The 12,391-nt window shown below is 29.8% G+C and overlaps 2 protein-coding genes across 4 annotated transcripts in view; one reads left to right on the top strand and one right to left on the bottom strand.

The window, feature by feature from the left end:
- The window catches only part of LOC123261797 (GAS2-like protein pickled eggs), a 78,968-nt gene extending 72,383 nt beyond the window's left edge, over positions 1-6,585 (bottom strand). The window contains exon 1 of the mRNA XM_044723609.1: positions 6,077-6,585. The gene's annotated coding sequence lies outside the window, so the exon portion shown is untranslated. The remainder of the gene's footprint in view (positions 1-6,076) is intronic.
- A 399-nt stretch (positions 6,586-6,984) lies between these two features.
- On the top strand, positions 6,985-11,895 carry LOC123261799 (serine/threonine-protein phosphatase 6 regulatory ankyrin repeat subunit A-like). Of its 3 annotated transcripts, XR_006508771.1 has the most exons (5): positions 6,985-7,274; positions 7,930-8,012; positions 8,094-9,849; positions 9,920-10,127; positions 11,749-11,895. XR_006508771.1 is itself a non-coding variant. In XM_044723613.1 (4 exons), the coding sequence occupies exons 3-4, from the start codon at positions 8,204-8,206 to the stop codon at positions 9,987-9,989; spliced, it is 1,713 nt and encodes a 570-aa protein (XP_044579548.1). In that variant the 5' UTR covers positions 6,985-7,274; positions 7,930-8,012; positions 8,094-8,203; the 3' UTR covers positions 9,990-10,759. The 3 variants fall into 3 exon arrangements, 2 of the variants coding, with proteins under 2 accessions (XP_044579548.1, XP_044579547.1); XM_044723613.1 differs by lacking the exon at positions 11,749-11,895 and having other exon boundaries at positions 9,923-10,759; XM_044723612.1 differs by lacking the exon at positions 11,749-11,895 and having other exon boundaries at positions 9,920-10,758.
- Positions 11,896-12,391: the final 496 nt, after the last annotated feature.

Genomic DNA, 12,391 nt, shown 5'->3' with positions numbered 1-12,391 from the left:
TTATATACTTTACCCTTTTCTTTAATGCTTCAATTTATCATTCCTTCAATGTCGTTTTACTACTACACGCTCTTTACTCTGTTAAGTGTTTTGATTTAAAAATTTTAAATTAGTCGAGGCTAAACAAACAATATACTTAACGGACTTTTTTGTTTATAATTGATTTAATTTCCCATTTAATTTTTTAATAAATACACTCACACGGGTTCAATTGTTTATCGCTGACACGCATTTAGTTACGCTATGGTAGGTTTATTGGAAAAACTATTTTTTAGTTAAGAAATAATTTTTTTTTTATTTTATATTTATCAATGTTTATTTTTATCCGGATTTTATCATCAATAAAACTTTTTATTAGTACAAAAAAAAATATTTTTCTCAATTACGTAATAGCTAATGTCATTTAATAATTATTCGTTATAATTTGTTTAACCCCTGACAAGCACACATCTAAACCGTATACCTCTTTAGGCATTGAGGGTGAAAAGTACCCAACATATTTCATTTTCAAATATCTTGGTCCCTAATAAAGTTAGAGAATTTTTTTTTTTAAATCAAAGCTCAAAAAATTCTCTATAAAATAGATATAATATTAAATTAATTAGTGCCAATTAAAATAGATAAAAATACTATCGAAGTTTAAATATACACAAAGAATTTTAACGAAATAAAATTTTGGGGTGGGTACTTTTTACCCAGTGTGCTTGTCAGGGGTTAATATTGTTTTACACTATTGTATAAAAATTTTTTGTATTTACCTTGGAGGGCCGCAAGGAGTCTCGACTCCATGGCCTTAATTAATAAATAAATAATAATAATAATAATAATAATTCTGCATTAGAATTTTTTTTTCCTTTTTGACTTAAGTCAGTTGATAATAAAATAATTGGAAATTGTTGAAATTAAAAAAGCGAAATAATTTTTAAACCAAAATAAAATCAGATATTAATCAAGAAAAATGTATAAAACTTGTAATTTGATAAAAAATTATTGGAACAAATTATTTTGCATATTAATGAATGAATGAATAATTATCGGTATCAATTAAAAACATACATATATAAGTGATAATATTGTTGTTAAATTCCAATCTGAGTAGATCAATTAGTCACAGAGAATCTATTTCATAATCTGGTTAGCAGCATGCACAAAGTAAGCTTTTATAACATGTTATCTGATCGATTAATTGGACTCGTAATAGGTCGATGTTCATAATGATACTTGAGATATCTCGATTGCCTTCCTCATGCATATTCGCAGAACACACTATATAATACAGAGTGCATGCTCATTCGTCTACCTGCTCGTATCTCAACCCACTCTGCTCTGTACTCTGTATTTGCATGCATATGATACTGAAAGTACGAGCGAGAGAGATCACATGCTACATACTTTACTTCGGCTCCAGAAGATTAAAGGAGCGAAATTGTACTGCACTGAGAGAAACAAAGACCGAATGCTAAGTTAGACTACGATAGAATCTAAGTACAGAAATACGATATCTTTAGTCAGTATGCAAGCACGAGTCACGGATAATGTTCGCAGCATTTTCAAAGTCATTTATCATATTGCGACGGATTATTGTGAAGATTTCAGGGTGACATATGGAAGCATTAGGGCCCTTTCGATTTCCGTGATTGCGCATGCGATTTCACTTCTCGTTATAAATTGTTGTTTATTCTTCTTCTTCTTTTTTTACTACTAATGTAAAAATTATTTTGTCATTGCATATATTAATTAAACGTTTGTGCTTTAAATTTGATGAAAAATCTATCGGAATTTCTCATTTGCTTTGATTTAAAGTTGAAATAGAATATTTATGTCTAGAATACCTTCACCCTAAATTTAGCCCTGGGGGTAAGTAGACCCTTCTAGCTTAAAAAAAAAAAAAATGGTAGAATAAAAAAATATTCAAGTCATTCTTATGGTTTGTTTTTTGAGGTCAGACTTAACTAGGTTAACTATGCTTTCATTTTTTTCCAAAGCTCATTTTTATTACTTATTTACTGACCCCAAAAAGTAGTCAAGACAAAACTTTGGGTCTTATAAAAACTAGGTGTTGATTTCTGATTACGCTGAAGTATAATTTAGTGGGTGCTGTATCTATTCGAGCTTTAGTGCTGGAGGGTACAATAAGAAACCGTAAGTGAGGAAAACTAACGATTGTAGACTATCAGTTTCACGATTAGAATCAAAAAACCAGAAAATGCTTCTAGGTAATAAAACATTCGGAATCTAATTTTATTCATGAAATTTTAAAACTAAATTTTTATTTTTCTTTTTCTTTTTTATCATCCAAGTCTTTTCTTGTTATTTTGTAATTATTAAAGGATTATACGCACTTCAAATTAAAAAAAAATCAATTTCATTTTTATGATGTACATTTCAAGTATTTTCAAAGTTATATGTATACATCTAAAAAATTTCAGAGCATTAATCTTAACTAAATTTTTTAATAAATAATCGAAAGATTAATAACAATAATGACAATAATTCCGATAAATATTTTATATTTTTATAAACAATCTAAGGCCAAAAATTTAATCGAAAACTTTTTTGTAAATCTGCAATATTTTTTAAAATAGATATTCCTTAATCAATCACTAGATAATATCTTTCTTAACAACTTTTTTTTATGCCAATTTTTATATTAATCGATTAGAAAGCCTCTTCAGAAAAAAATATTGAAAAATCGCTTAAAATTCATAGTTTAATTTCAATTTCAGTTAACAAAAATCAGAGTAAAGAAAAACATTTAAATGATAAATCTGCTAGAAAATGAAAACAAACAATTAAAAAACTGTTAAACAAAATCTCTATTTATCTTCCTATCACATCTAAATATAATTAGTAGTTGGAATAAAATGTATAATTTTACTTATTTCCTTTGGGTTATCTATATCTCAACTACCAGTCAAGAGGCGTGTAATATCGATCCCGAGGGTCGATCGTACACATCGATAGTGAAGAATAAATATTGCCCGTCATCTTTCGTAGCTTCAATTGAAAATAAATACAACAATATAGATAATCATAACAATAATTATAATAATAATGGATTAAGATGAAAGAAAAAAACAAAATCGTAAGGACGATTGCGGTGATACGATGAGCCAAGTCGTCATGATCGAGACCTCACTGACGTTTAATATCCGTGAATGGAATGATGCATGCTCCGACACGCGGATAAATGTGTTCGCGATGTGATGTGCTACATATATATATGTCTACATAAATCCATTACACACTTTAGTTGTATCGTGAGGTATTGAACGCATAAAACGTTTATACGCATGTATACAGTGCAAGTTATACGAAACTGCCCGCCGGGCAATAGGGACCCCTCGGAAGAAAATCTTGTGAATGAGCGGGTTTCCCATTCACTTTTAACCGTAACCAACCGGTAACGATGCAAACCGTCAAGTCTTTCGTTCTTCTTCTTACACACAGTAATGTACTCATGTATATGTATATATTGTTCAACATAGTCTCTTTTTTTCATCATAAATACTCTTCTTGTTTTTAATCTCTACTTTATGTTTTTGTTTTTGTTTCTTCCCTTGCCGCTTTTTCTTCTTCTCTACGACTCATTAGCCACAACTATTCTTATAACTAGAGTGATGTGCAAACTACCTGGCACTCGAGTTGCTACAGTTAATTATCTTGTTGCCATTTATTGTTAATCATCGTCAATTTTTCGGTTGTTACTGAAATTAGTTATACGAATTTTTTTTTTTTAATTTATTTATTATTGTCATAATTTATTAAATATTAATTATGTCTTAAATATAATTAAATTTGTAACATTTAGTCATTAATACATCTATAAGAAATTATTTATGAAAAAATTATATGAAATTATTGTTATTTAAATTCAAACGGTTTATATTAATTTAACTTGTACAAATGTACGTTTTTATAAATCAAATCAGAAATTGTTCTACTGAACATTTGTTAAAATTAATATTAGATAATCTATTATTAATGAAGTTCTTCATAAGTTTACATTGCTAGTATCTCATGTTTGCAATTACTCACATTAATCATTGCTTATTGTGAATAATTAATTGTAAGCGATTAAATCATGTAGTAGTTTGATATACTTATTTATAATTCCATTGTTAATTAATACTTAATTGAGATTATATAAAGGATTATTGTAATTGTATTGCGGTTGCTAATGACCTAAATGTTGAGGCGACCTTAAAAAATAGTAATAATAATAATTCAGTAAAAGTTTGAGCGCAAAGTATTAATTTCAAGAGGTTCATAATTCGTTTCTAAAACTTGAGAATTTTTTTTAAATTTTTATTGACTTTTTTTTTGCAATTCAAATTATATTATACTTACAAACTTAAATTATATATAAAGAAGTGCAAATTAAATCTTTAGACTCAAAATTTTTTTTATTAAATAAAAATCAGTAAAAATTTAGTACTATTCATTATAAAATTAAATGTTCTCATTTAATCGACAATTTGTAATACAGGTGCACTGATTGTCAAAAAACGAAAAAATATATTATCATATCAAGTAAATATCGATATACATGTAAGTTATAAGGATAAGTTATTGAGTAAATTAATGAATAAAATAAATGTGTACTTATGTTTGGCAAATATTATAATTTAATGTCGTGAGAATAGATACAAGTTTATTATGTACACTGTGGGTGGTACAACAATTGTCAACCATTTTTCCTTTTATTAGTTTTTGTCTCTCGACTGTAAATAGAGTCTAATGATAATAATAAATAAATATCTAGGCATCTCAGCTATGCAATTTTCAGGGTGCATCCGTGCTCAAACCTGTCATTTCATAGCCTTATTTTATGTCATTATTGTACTATCTTGTTTATTTTTCAGCTAAAAAATAAAAAGCATTTCCATGGTAATAACCTTGACTCTATAATTGACATGTTTTATAAAGACATTATACTTGAAGAAAAAAAATAGTTGAATAAAACTAACCATCATTTGAATTCCGAAAATTATAATAACGGACTTTATAAGCATCTATTCATTAATCTGTTTAAAATGATAACGTTTGGACAAAGGTCTTTCGCTTGAACTAGAATTACTTCCGAGATAAAGTCAATGCCGACTTCCGCAGTGAGTCATATCGATATACATTTTGCAGAAATGTATCAAAAGTTAAACATATTTTTATCTCTTTGTCAGCCATGATTAATTTTCTTGTCCTAGTTTTTTGTTCTACTGAGACAAAATTATTATTTTACTAAATATTCATATTGAATTAATTTTATACATAATCACCGAAAATATGAAAAAAAAATTGAAGTTTTTGTAACAAAATTTATATGTTTTTGACAAAAATATCGTAAATAAAATTTTAAACTCCAAATTATTTTTTTAAATTTTTATTTTAAGAAAATCACAATTTTTTAAATTGAAAAATTTACAAAACTGAAAAGAGCGGAAATTAGTTTATTTCAATATTTAGAGCTGTCAAAAATTTTCATCCAAAAATTAATTATTTTCTATTCGACTATTTAGTCCCCGTTTTTATAATTATTCATGCTAAAAAATAAAAAAATAATGAAATAGTAAAAAAATTATGAGATTTTCTTAATTAAGTTATACTGTAAATTTAAAAAAAATCATAAAATTTACTATTTACATGTTTATATTTTCCATTACTTTTTCCAATAAATTTATAATTGAGTTATCTTTCAACCAATCAATTTTTTAAATCATATATGTAATATCAATATAAGCCTATTACATTAACGTAAGCTTAATACAAGTTCATTATTTCGATTTGGAATATTTACATGCATCACTTTCTATGATTAACAATTTCCTGATGCAAATTCTCAATTTCACTAGTGAAATCATAACAGCATAAAGTGTCAGATTTATCAAAAACGTTAAAGTAAAATCAACTTTAATCATTTTTAGCTTAATTCAATAATAAATGATCAGGCTTATTTTTTTAGCCTCTCCTATCTTATTATCAATAAGATGATATAATTATCGATTAACGCACAGCTGTGACTTATCGAAAAAAAATATATAACGAGTTATCAATTATCAAGAATAAACACAGTACTCACCTAATCGTTAATATCCAGCTAGACTCGCATTTGCCTCGCGGGTACTACCCTTACGTCTGACGAAAATCTACGCAAGTCCACTTGCTAACTTTTTCTACCCTTCCGCCTAACACCACTAGTAAATTTGCACCGTTTGCAGTTATTTTACCATATATATATTTTAATTAATTCGCTAAATCTATTATAACTTCTAACTTATTTCATCAAACCCTGTAACTTAATATACGACACTTTATATTTATAATTCAGTTAATATAATTAATGATTATAAATTATAAATTCATAATTGGTTCACTTATACAGACAATTTTTACCACTGCTGTTTATAGTCACGTCGGTGGGTAGAAAATCAAATGATTAGTTTGCAATTTTTAGTGCAAAAAAATTACAACTTGTAGATAAAAAATAATGGCACTGTATTCAAAATTCTGGATTGTGGGCGGTTCGTGGCTCATTAACAGAACCCATAGTCGCGCGTTCACGTCCCAAGAAGAGACTGATATATTTTCTGGAGTCTAACGCATATAAAATCTCCTCGCGTTCGACCAAGTTTTACTGCAGTGCGGAAGGGGAAATTGGTGCTCTAGGTTCTCGCTAGGGGGAAAACAATCCAGTCCAAGATAATCCCATTCTGTAAGCGATGGGACAGGTAATTGGTACTGCAGTTTTCTGTTATTTCTTCTGGAGTTATCTGCTGAGCATTGGACAGATAAATTTGGTGTTGTACAACAGGAGGTTTTATCAATTTAATATGAGAAGAATATGAAGCTTACTTTTATCATCAATAGCTACTTAAATTTTTATACAGTTTGAATGATGATAAATCGTGACCTGTTTTACGAGTTTCGTCCTATGACTAACTTCAAGATTCTTATAAATTTTTATTTAAAGGTAGGGCCTTAAGTTTTTTAGAAAGAACAGATCGGCTCACTTCGGGTCCCCTACTGCAATTTTATGAACAGTTTCTCATAAGATTGAAGTAGAGGAAACGAAATCGAAGACACCCGATCCGCACTCTCTCTTTTTAGACGACCATATTATATTGAATCATTACAAACATTCAGAGTGTTATGAATTAACTCTTTCATACCTTCATACCGGCGTGTTGAATGGTAGCAATAAGCACTTGATAGTATTTATACTGACGAGAAAATTGTTAATATCTTCCCTACTCACTAGTATAACTACAGAAATAAAGGTATGTTCATTATATTTTATGGGTTTAATTATGATATCTATTATAAAAAAATTTAATTTTTAATTCAGAATAAATATTAAAAGTTTGAATAATTTTTTCAACTGCAACTTTGCAATTATTTTCATTCATTTATCCGAAATATTTCTCTGTGCTTTCTTTTATTTTTTTCTCAATTATTGAGGAGTTTTTTTTTTATTTAAATTGTACCATGTAAAAGCAAGAAATAAAAGGCATTTTATTTTATAATTTTATTATGTGAAATATTCTACTTCCATTTCTTTCCTTTTATATCTTGAATTAAAAAATAAAAAATTTTTCTAACTATAGTTTATTACTTATAAATAAAATACAGTATAAAATTCGAAGCTACGGGACTTAAAATACTAAAAATTAATATACACGACATGACCTCTCTCCAAAATAAAAGTACAGTGGAGTCTCCCTAATTTCTTCGTTCTCCAACTTCAACTCCCCACCATTTTCCATTAAAAGAGAGTAAAGGAGCTCGTCTACTGCCGTGTATTCTTCAACTTCAATTCTTGGAATTCGGAGTAACTCTTAGTTGAAATTTGGGAGACTCTACTGCATGTACGCAGGAGGAAATATAATTTCCCTTTTAAATTATAGGAAATTGAATTTATGATTTCTATTGTAGATTTTTTGTATCACATTGTTCCTTCAAAATAAATTTTTCTGAAGATCAAGAAGTAAAGGCAAAATTTGGATTATTCAACTGTGGTAAAGTATTTTGAATAAAATGATGTTTCTTCCACAAAAGAATTCAGAAACTATTTAACTGATTCAATAATTATTTTTTAGTGATAATAAATTAGATGAAATTTTTGATTTTTGTACCTACAATTCAACCTTGGCTTCAAAAACTATAAAGACTTCAAGGACTTACAATTCCAAAAACTCGATCTTACAAAATGCCGCTTACTGAATTACACAAGGTTATTAAAAAATTAGACTTTAAAGCTTTTGAAAGTTTGATTGAAAGGAGCACAGACATCAATGCAGTTGACGATGAAAATAAAACACCATTGCATTACGCTTTCGCGAATAATCATGAAGGAAATATGATCTCAAGTCTGATTGACCGTGGAGCAGACATCAATGCGAGAGATAATGAAGGCAAAACACCACTACATTATGCTGTTGATGATTTTACTACCAAAGTAAATAAATATTCACCCAAATACAATAAAAACAATGATATGAGTATCTACAGCTTCATCATGCTTGAACACTTACTCAATAAAGGACCAGATATCAATGCGGTTGACAATCAAAACAAAACACCATTGCATTATGCTGCCGAAAATAAGACCAACAGACAAATAACTGAATTTTTACTACCGTATAAACCGGACGTCAATGCAGTAGATAATAAAAATAAAACACCATTGCACTATGCTGCTCAAAACAGCTTTAGAGCAATGTTTTGTGTAAGTGTCTCAAGGACGGATGAGGAAATTGATACTGCTGCGGATAATGCTGAGGCTGGTGAAGAGTCGCAGGATAATGATTTTAACAGCGAATTCATTATTAAGAATTTAGTTGATGCTGGAGCGATTGTTGATGCAGTCGATAATGAAGGAAGAACCCCATTACATTTGGCTATTTATCATTCTAATGATCCAATAGCAATCAAGTACCTAATTGACCACGGGGCAGACGTAATTGCAGCCGATCATGAAGAAAAGCAACCATTGCATTTAGCGGCTCAACATCCTGATGCTAAGGAAATTTTTGAATATTTAATCGAGCAGGGAGCGGATGTTAATGTGGTGGATCGCTGGAAACAAACACCATTGCACTATTCTGTAATTCGTTCTTACCCAATTGATTGTAATAATGAAAATCAGATCGACGAACGAGTTGAATGCTTACTCAAGCATGGCGCGAATGTCGATGCTGTTGATTACAAAGGTAAGACGGCTTTGCATTATGCTGTGGTCCCTAAAAAAAATTCCCTGGAGATTATTGAATTATTGATCAAACACAAAGCGAATGTCGATGCTGTTGATTACAAAGATAAGACGGCTTTGCATTATGCTGTGGTCTCTCAAAAAAATTACCTGGAGATGACTAAATTATTGGTTAAACACAAAGCGAACGTCAATGCTGTTGACGATGAATGCAAAACACCACTGCATTTAGCTCTCGAAAATTCCATCCCAGTGTGGAAATTTTTAATCGACCATGGTGCTGATGTCAACTCTAAGGATCGTGCGCATAGAACACCGTTGCACTATGCGGTTTCTAAAGGTTGCATTGAAATTGTTAAGTACTTAGTCGAGCATGGAGCGGAAGTTAATGCAAGAGATGATGAAGATAAAGTACCACTTCACTTAGCTTTTGGACCTTCTTTAACCTACAACTTGGTGGAGTATTTAATCGATCATAAAGCAGATTACAATGCGACCGATCGTTGGTTGCAAACACCCTGCTATTTAGCTGCCGGAAGCACCGACGCCGAAGGAATTTTAGAGTATTTAGTCGATCGAGGAGCGAATTTAATGGCTATGAATTATTATTTCAATATACCATCATCAAGGCTTGTTATGAAAAGGTATAGAAATCATTTTCCGACATAAAATTTTGTTGTTTTATCTAATAGAATACATATTCTTGATTTTTAGCAGTAGTGATGAGGATGATGATCCACCGGTGGAAATTTTTAAAAACTTGAAACGCCTGCGGGATGAATAAGCTCGACTACCCAGTTAGCACAGGTTGACTATCAACCAAGTTGATGTTCAATGGTTTATGTCAACTTTACGTTAACCGCCTCAAACTCCCCTCGCGGTTCTACAATCACGGTAGAACAACGGTGAAACCACGTTCACGGTAGGAACATCATGAAACCACTGTAGAACAACCGTGGTTTTCGGCCATTCGACCACCGTAGTTCGAACGTGGTTTTATAGATTTTACATAGTGATTCCATAATGGTTTTTTCGATTTTTATCAATGGTTTAATGGTAGCTTAGCAATGTTTAAATTGTGGTTCTGGGATGGTTCTACAGCAGTTTATTCGTTACTCTATAGTGATTTAACGGTGGTTCTGTAATACTTATAATGTAGTTTTGCGATGGTTTTATAGTAGTTTTTTCGTTTTTCGACAGCAGGTAAACGGTAGTTTATCGATATATCTATTGTGGTTCTGCGGTGGTTCCACAGTGTTTTTTTCATTTTTCTATATTTGTTTAACGGTGGCTTTGTAATGTTTCTATTGAGGCTCCACTATGGTATTTTTGTTTTTCCACAGCATTTTTTTTGTGGTTTTACAGCGGTTTAGCAATGGTGTTGCAATTTCTTTTTCGTGATTCCATGTTGATTTTATGGTATTTCTACAGTGGCTAAGCAATAAATTAATTTTAGTTCCTTGAAAACGTTTCATTCAAAAATACGTCGGTTCCCAAAAAAAAAATTTTTTTTGTACGCCCTTATGGCATCCGAGGTGGGTCCCGGGAGCCATAAGAGCGTATATAAATATATTTTTTTTGGGGAATCAACATATTTTTGAATGAAACGTGCAGAAATGCAAAAAAAAATTTTTCTCCAAGCTAAAAATTTTTTTTGGACTTAAAAAAAAAAAAGAGAGTTTTTATTATACGCCCTTATGGTTCCCGGGTGCCATAAGGGCGTATAATTTTCATACGCTCTTATGGCATTTGTAACGCGATGTACAATTATACTTAAATTTTTTTATCCAAATTTATTATTTTATCCAAATTTCCAAGTCTTTGAATTTTTCTGTTAGATGTGAAATACATGAGTAATGTTAAAGCATAAAATATTGAGTGTGAGAATTCGTCCAATAGGGCACGGGGCTTGTAGTCCAGTCGGCAGGGAAATATTAGGTGGTTTGTTTACGACTTCCAATGCAAATGGGGTAAATTGAAACTTTTTTTTTTAAATACTCAGAAAATTATGTTGATCATTTTTACAAAAAAAAAAAAAAAAAAAAAAAAATCGCGGAAATTCAATTGTTTAAAAAATAGCCTTTTTGCAAGTTGCTTAGGATTAAAATATCTCAGAAACTACGCAAAAGTAGTCGAGACATGCTGCGTATGAAATTTAGCGAATTAAATAAGGAACAAAATGAGCCAAGCCCGATGTCTCTACGACTTATAGTTTACGAGATATAAAATTTTTAATGAAAAAAAAAAAGGGTTCCGCTCACGCGTTTATAAACAAATCGCTGTAACTCCGCGAAAAATCATGCAATTTACTTTTTTTTTTTTTTTTTTTTAATTATAGCTATTGTTGTCTTCTATAAGCAAAAAAATGAGCTAAGCTAAAAAAAAATTTGTTGGATATTATTTGAATTATTTTCAGTTTTTCGAATTTCTGCATTAAAAAATAGTTAAAATCAGAAAAAAATTTATTTTTTTTACATAACAATTTTTCCGGTAACAAAGAAACGATACGAAAAAAAAAAAATTTTATTTTTTTATTTTTTTAGTGCAAAAATATAATTAACAAGTTTAAAAAAATATGAGCTCTACGGGGATTCGATGTCCAGATCCGAGGAAGTGCACGTGCACCATTCCACTCAAACCGTTGTCGGAGGATGATGGGAGAAATAATAATAATATGAGGCAAATAATAACAATAGTAAGCGGCCGCTTAGGTACTCGCAGTAATTTCTTTTTTCATCTTTTGTAATTTTTTCCAAGTCTTAATTAACTTTTAAAAAATCGACTCCACAATATAGGTATCAAACGATTCAGAATTTCATGAATCGTAAAGATATCCTATCGTGCGGAGAACTTTTTTTTTCTTAATTTTTCTATTTGTTTAAAAAAATTGTTAGTTAACAAAAAAAAAGATGACAAATTCAACATGACAAATTCCCGCTTCCTAAAATATATCCCTATAAATTTTTAAGGTAACGTACTTGAACTTGTAACAAAGTAATTAAGTTTATGTATGCTCATGTTCTTACAAGTGTTAGTCTGAATGTAACTCCAGTCAGTAACAAAAAAATTTTTTTTTTTTTTTTATTAATTGATGTATTATTTTTTATGATAAATACATGTTGATTTGAATATACAAAAATTATAATTCTATCTTTAAAAAAAATTTCTAACTTTATATTGAATTTT

Source organism: Cotesia glomerata, linkage group LG3 (assembly GCF_020080835.1).
Source record: "Cotesia glomerata isolate CgM1 linkage group LG3, MPM_Cglom_v2.3, whole genome shotgun sequence".
Classification (NCBI taxonomy): Eukaryota; Metazoa; Arthropoda; class Insecta; order Hymenoptera; family Braconidae; genus Cotesia; species Cotesia glomerata.
Note: the sequence above shows the minus strand (reverse complement) of the source record. Positions and strands in the feature narration are given on the sequence as shown.